Source organism: Budorcas taxicolor, chromosome 1 (genome assembly GCF_023091745.1).
Source record: "Budorcas taxicolor isolate Tak-1 chromosome 1, Takin1.1, whole genome shotgun sequence".
NCBI lineage: Eukaryota > Metazoa > Chordata > Mammalia > Artiodactyla > Bovidae > Budorcas > Budorcas taxicolor.
This window is the reverse complement of record NC_068910.1, coordinates 70080437-70087386: the sequence shown is the minus strand read 5'-3', so window position 1 is coordinate 70087386 and position 6950 is coordinate 70080437. Positions and strand designations below refer to the sequence as shown.

General features: G+C 41.0%; 2 protein-coding genes across 2 annotated transcripts; one reads left to right on the top strand and one right to left on the bottom strand.

Annotated features, from left to right (window-relative positions):
• Positions 1 to 1763: 1763 nt before the first annotated feature.
• LOC128051161 (keratin-associated protein 13-1-like) lies at positions 1764 to 2285 on the bottom strand. Its single transcript, XM_052643660.1, has one exon. It carries the CDS (start codon positions 2232 to 2234, stop codon positions 1764 to 1766), a length of 471 nt encoding a protein of 156 aa, XP_052499620.1. The 5' UTR covers positions 2235 to 2285.
• A 4110-nt stretch (positions 2286 to 6395) lies between these two features.
• Positions 6396 to 6950, top strand: LOC128050739 (keratin-associated protein 13-1-like). The gene has a single exon (XM_052643093.1). It carries the CDS (start codon positions 6447 to 6449, stop codon positions 6948 to 6950), a length of 504 nt encoding a protein of 167 aa, XP_052499053.1. The 5' UTR covers positions 6396 to 6446.

Genomic DNA, 6950 nt, shown 5'->3' with positions numbered 1-6950 from the left:
CTACCATGCTCCTCCGTGCATGGGATTTTCCAGGCAAGAGTACTGGAGTGGGGTGCCATTGCCTTCTCCATGTTACATAGCAAGAGTAATGAGAGTAGTACTGAATTAAAGTTGCTAATCAGTTGATACTAAACAGAGAGATCATCAGGTGAGCCCAATGTGTTTATAAACATTCTCGAAAATGGAAGAGAAAGGCGGAAGAATAGACCAGAGTCATATCAATACAAGGAGGATTTTACCCACCACTGCTGATTTTGGAGGAAGTGGGGCATAGACTAAAGAATTTCGGTGGCCTCTAGAAAACAAACAAACAAAAAGAAGACAAGTAAATAGGCTTTCCCCTAGATCCTCTGGAAAGAAATGAGGCCCTGCTAGCGCAATGATTTTAGCTGAGGGAGATATCTCATTCAACTAAATTTAATTTCCTAATTTGCATCTAATTTCCTAATTTCAGGGATGTTTGAAAATCTTACAAAGAATAGGAAAATATTTGTTTTTCCTATATAGAATGCTACTTGTTCTACATAAAGATTAAATTTCCAGTTGTCATTGTACTGTCTCTGTTACTACTTTACTTTCTATAACACTTGTATGTAAGATAGAAAAATAACACTTAAAAAAAGAATATCCAAATTTATTTCAATATACAGTTGAAACATTCATTTTTGATGATATTAAAGCTTTCTTGAGAACAGTTAGATTCTGTTTCTCTGTTGCTTATGAAACCCAGGTGCAACCTCACACCTGCTGAGCCTAGTTCCTTCTCTTCTAAGTTTGTTGCCTGTCTTTTTATACAAATGGTGATAATTTGAGCAGATTGAAAACAGTAATTGGGGTACAGGGATTTAGTCAATTAAAAAAAAGAGAGAGAGAGAAAATTTCCTGCAAGGTGATTATCTAAAGCTCAGAGGTGTTCTTTCCTCTAAAAATGTACAGCCACACACTAGTCTTCCATTTTGATACCCTTCATGCCCAGGTCTTATCACAGAAGCCTAAATTGTATTCCTGCATTCTTAAAACCACTCTTGTACATAAGGCATTTCAAGATGTATGGTCTGTGTAAGATAAAGATATTCAAATCTCTTGAGATTTTCTTTTACAGTAAGGCTGTATGTAGAAGCTGTGAGCATCTAGAGAAAATTCTTAGTTAAAGAAAGAAAAATGTCTGGAGTAGGAGATGGCAAGCTACTCTGCTGGACATGACTGAGTGACTGAACAGTAACAAAAACCAGTATTCTTGTCTGTAAAATTCTATCGACAAAGGAGACTGGTGGGCTACAGTCCGTGTGGTCGAAAAGAGTTGGACATGACTGAGCACAACCAAAATTAGTGCATAGCCCCCTAAATCTGAGCTTTCCAAAGCCCATTAATAGAAACAATAACAATACAAATTTTAGTTGACACATTGTTAATAAATAACAACATTCACAGCATATTTGGATGGCAGAACAAAGAGTTTATTAAAATCAAATTATTTGACCTTCCATCTATCTTTGGGAGAAGTGCAAAACCGTAAATTCTATCTACCATTCAATTTGAATTTCTTATTAACTTTGTAGGTTGACAGTGTGAATTTATCTCCCCAATCTCATGGTTAGAAAGGTAAAGAATTTCCAGTGATCAGGAAATATTAGAATACTTTTCAATGGAGCAGATTAAGATAGCAGATAATTAGGGTACACAATCTAAATTTCTCAAATGAATTTGGCTCTTCTACAAGTTAATCAGTAGAAGCCAGATCTACAGGTTGGTAAGTAGCAAGATTAATGGAAACTTCTGCAGGGAAAATTAATTGGGTGCCAGAATCGGGATCCACAGCCCAGGGAAGGGAAGCCACAGACTCCATAGGCCAGGGGTCTGAAGACATGGGATCCACAGCCCGCTGAGTAGCACCTTCCAGATCCAGAGCTCAGGGAGCTGCAGCTGCTGGACTTACAGCCCAGAGATCCACAGTGAGTCGTCTTGCAGGGACTGGAAAAGGTGGAGGTCCTCCGACGGCGGCAGGATGTCTGGCAGGGACGGGACACCACACGGAACGTCTGGGTCCTGATGGGCTCACAGCAGGTCTCTTGACTGTAGAGAGAAGAGCCCAGCTGGCAGGAGCTTCGAGGGCAGAGATCAGTGCTGTAGACCAGGTTTCTGGGGAAGGAGGAGCCACAGGAGGAGCCTGAGTAGCTCAGGTGGCCCCCAAGGGAGCAGGAGGAGAAGTTTCTGGAACAACAGTTGTAGGACATGTTCACAGGAGATGTGAGTTCAGCTGAGCTACAGTGAGAAGATTCTGAGTTTGAATGTAATGTTCTGGACAGATGTGCTTATATATACTCTCAGCAATAGGTGTGGTAACCTACAGGGTCATTTTTTCCATATGTGTGTTCCCTTGTTTACATGTGTGTAACTTAGCAATCTTCTCTATAATTGTAGTTGGAATGGTTCTCCCCATATTGTATTTATGAATGCTATAATTTTGGTGTTATAGCCAAGGCCAATGAACTACACCTATGTTAGAAATGCTATGACTTGTTTCACATGAATGCTTATTCCATCATAGTCAAGAAAGCCTTTCTGCTTCCTCTTGCCATAATCTTTGGGTGTTTTGCTTCTGTCAATGAAGAGAAAATGCTTTTCTCAAATGGCAGTTACATAAGATAAAGTTATTTTTCTTCTTTGTCAGTGGATCAGAGGTGTAACTTTGGCTTGGACAAAGAACCTACTAAATACTGACTTTACTTGTTGCCATGTCTTCTCAGAGGATGAGATGGTTCGATGGCATCACCGACTCAATGGAGTGAGTTTGGGTGAATTCCAGGAGTTGGTGATGGACAGGGAGGCGTGCCATGCTGTGGTCCATGGGGTCACAAAGAGTCGGATGTGACTGAGTAACTGAACTGAACTGGTATCTTCTCATCCTCCATTATTGTCAATCTACTACATTCTGTTACGCATGTGTCTCAGATACAATGGAAAGGAAAAATTATCAGCCAAGACACTTTTTTGAGTACCATTGATGGCTAGAACCAGAAAGAAACCTGCACAGCTATTTGGAGACATGGTGACAGTGAGGGACGGAACTAAGACAGAGTCACAAGGAAAGCCAGCTTGGAAAGCATCAAAGAGCTAAGAAATATTGAGATGAGGGAAGGAAGCAATTGAGTTTCAGATTCAGTGGACCTGACATGAGCCCTGTAGTCTTAACAGATTGTCATCTGTACATGTAGACGCCCTAAGAATTTCCTTCTCCGATCTCCATCTACAGGAGGCTTGACTGATCAAGGATGCCGCTGCCCCAACTCCATGCTATGGCCCAAAATCTAACACTGCATTGGTAGGAGAGCCTCTCTTTCCATGGGGCTGCTCCCAGGCAATGACCAAGCACAGGAGAGATATTAGAAGGCCTCCTTCTTAAGACACATGAGATCCTTTGCTGGCCAACAATTGAGGATCTCCAATGGTCTTGAGAAACTGTCCGCAATCCGAGGCTGCCTGGGGCATGTCTGTCTATCTTCTTCACTCTGATGAGACTCTCATGGAAGTCTGACAAGTCTCCTAGCCTTCTTCCCCTCTTCCCCAACACTCTTCTCTCGCAGCCATCTCCCCATAAGTCTTTGTACCTTTAATTCCATCTCGGGATCATTTCTCACCATTTCCATTTCAGTCACCTCAACGTTAGGCCAGTTCTACTCATTTCCTGAGTACCATTTCACACGTCAGATGATGCATCAACTTTGATAAATCCTAAACTATTGTTTAGATATGTTAGATAGTATCATCAACTTAATGGACATGAATATGAGCAAACTCCAGGAGGCAGTGGAGGACAGAGGAGCATGGCATGCTGCAGTCCATGGGGTCACAAAGAGTCAGACACGACTTAGTGACTGAAGGACAACAAAAGTATTATTTCTTCAAATACTGTTTCCATCCCCTTTTTATCTCCTTTTTTCCTGAGATCCAATTATAAGCAAAATAGAGTATACATTATATATATATGCCTCTCACAGTCTTTTCTGTATAGTCAGTCTTTTTGTCTTTTTCATGCTTTAGTTTGGGATTTCCTTCTATTCCATCTTCTAATTCACTGTCTATTCAGTTCAGTCACTCAGTCACATCTGACTCTTTGCAACCTCATGGACTGCAGCATGCCAGGCCTCCCTGTCCATCACCAACTCCTGGAGGTTGCTCAAACTCATGTCCATCAAGTTGGTGATACCATCCAACCATCTCATCCTCTGTTGTATCCTTTTCCTCCTGCCTTCAGTCTTTCCCAATGAATCCATCAGGGTCTTTTCCAATGAATCAGTTCTTCGCATTAGGTGGCCCAAGTGTTGGAGCTTCAACTTCAGCATCAGTCCTTCCAATGAATATTCAGGACTGATTTCCTTTAGGATGGACTGGCTGGATCTCCATGTACTCCAAGGGACTCTCAACAGTCTTCTCCAAAACCACAGTTCAAAAGCATCATCTATTAGGCAATGTTTAATCTACTGATAAAAGATATCACTAGTTTTTCCAAATCAGTTATTACTTTATAAATTTCTAAACTTTCAGTTAGATTCTGTTGTCTAGTTTTCATTTTCTGTCCCCAATCCTCAAATTATCTTCAATTCTGAAACACAGCTCTTCCTTGATAGCAATATTTCCCTGTTTCCTACTACTAAATTCATAGCATAAGTAGTTTAATGTATGATTTTCCCAAGACTATTATATGGATTATGGATTTCAGATTGTATTTTCTGCTGTTATATTTTGTTCCAGTTTTATTTTGTTATATGCAGTATTTTAATGTTATTATTTTTGGTAAGTTTATAATAGCTTTATTAAAAAATAAAATAAGAAAATATTGCTATCAACAATAACATTACATTTCCTTGAGTCTGGAGTATAGTTTAACTAGTTTTATTTTAACACTGAATATTTTGTGAATAAACTTTGAAAGTAGCTGTAGCTATTTACACACTCAGAATATGAAAAAATTTAGTAAACTTTGTTTTTAACCTTTGACTCTATAGTTAAAGAGAAGCTATATATATATGAAAAACAGAAGGGAGAGAAAATCTAAGTTAAATACATTAAAAAGAGGAAGGAATAATGGTAGTGTGAGAACAGAAAGAGGAGAGAAAGATAGATTTATACACCCTACAGAATAAAAGAGAAGTGGAAAAACATCTTCACATATAGGCAGGAAACTGCAGCTCTGCAAATGCCAGGAAGTCAAAGCCTGTGCAGAGAAAAACTAGAGATATTCTAAGACAATAGAAATCCTGCATCGCTGTTCAGTTGCTAAATCGTGTCCAACTCTTTGCGACCCCATGGACTGCAGCACGCCAGGCTCTTTTGTCCTTCACTATCTCCTGGAGTTTGCTCAAACTCATGTCCATTGAGTCAGTGATGCCATCCAACCATCTCATCCTCTGTGGTCCCCTTCTCCTCCCACCTTCAATCTTTCCCAGCATCAGGGTCTTTTCCAATGAATCAGCCTTCACATCAGGTTGCAAAGGATTAGAGGGGCAGCTTCAGCAGATAATGAAAGGAACAATATATCAAGATTCATAAAATATACTAATTTTGATATTTTTAATTATAAAGACATTAGGGAATAAGTAATAATTTGAGTGCAATAGAAAAAAAATTTCCTAAGCCTTCTCTGTGTTTCACTTTCAATTGCTTCCTTCTCTCACCATACATCAGCATTTCCGTCTTAACTAAATAGACATGGGCCAGATTGATCTCTCCTGGATACTATTTCAGCTGAGCCTCTTTTTTGGTCATCTTATCTTTACATACAGAAAAGCTGTCTTTATGTTCCTCGCCATTTCTCTCTCAGTATCTTATTTTATCTATTTTTGGTCTCTATTGGATTAGGGACATACTGTATAACTGTGATCCTTGGTGTATTTTCTATTGCTGCCATAACGATTACCGGTTAGTGATTTTGGAGAATGGGAGTAAATGGTGACAAAGTGGATCATTTCAGAAAAGCTTCAAAACTGTGTCTCTGATCCATGGTACCAGAGGAAAATCCATCTTATTCCACACTCAGGAGGGAAACAGTCACCAGGAAAAACAGATGTAGATACATAGGAAGTGGGTTAGGGTAAATCAGAAAAAAAGCTTTCCTGGTCATGACGCTTCCCTGGCCATGATGGGATGTGCATTAGTAGGAAACAGTCATAGCATTTCTGACATAGCAGTAGTTCATTGGCTTTGGCTATAACAACAGAATTACAGCATCCATAAAAACAAATGCGAGAAACCATTTACCTGCAACTGCAATTACCGAGAAGACTACTGAATTACACATATGCAAAAGAGGAAATCTCATTAGGAACCATGATCCCTTGGTGTGCCACACCCCTTGCTGGAAGTGTATAAATGCCACAGTGCAGGAGAGACATTCAAACTCAGAATCTTCTCACTGTAACTCAACTGAACTCCCATCTCCTGTCAACATGTCCTACAGCCGTTGCTCTGGAAACTTCTCTTCTTGCTCCCTTGGGAGCTACCAGCGCTACCCAGCTTCCTCCTTCCCCAGCAACCTGGTCTGCAGCACTGACCTCTGCTCTCCCAGCTCCTGCCAGCTGGGCTCCTCTCTCTACAGCCAGGAGACCTGCTGTGAGCCCATCAGGATCCAGACTGTGGTGTCCCGTCCCTGCCAGACGTCCTGCTACCGCCCGAGGACCTCCACATTCTCCAGCCCCTGCCAGACGACTTTCCCTGGGTCTCTGGGCTATAGGTCCAGCAGCTGCAGCTCCCTGAGCTCTGGATCCAGAAGCTGCTACTCAGTGGGCTGTGGAGGCCGTGGCTTCAGACGCCTGGGTTATGGAATCTGTGGCTTCCCTTCCCTGAGCCATGGATCTGGATTCTGTCATCCAACCTACTTTTTGTCCAGTAGCTGCCAGTCATCCTATTACAGACCATCCTGTGGATCTGGCTTCTATCGTTCAATTTGTTGA

What these genes read in the sequence shown, in the direction of transcription:
- LOC128051161 (XM_052643660.1), bottom strand. Translation starts at nt 2,234, where the DNA reads ATGTCCTACAACTGTTGTTCCAGAAACTTCTCCTCCTGCTCCCTTGGG.
- LOC128050739 (XM_052643093.1), top strand. Translation starts at nt 6,447, where the DNA reads ATGTCCTACAGCCGTTGCTCTGGAAACTTCTCTTCTTGCTCCCTTGGG.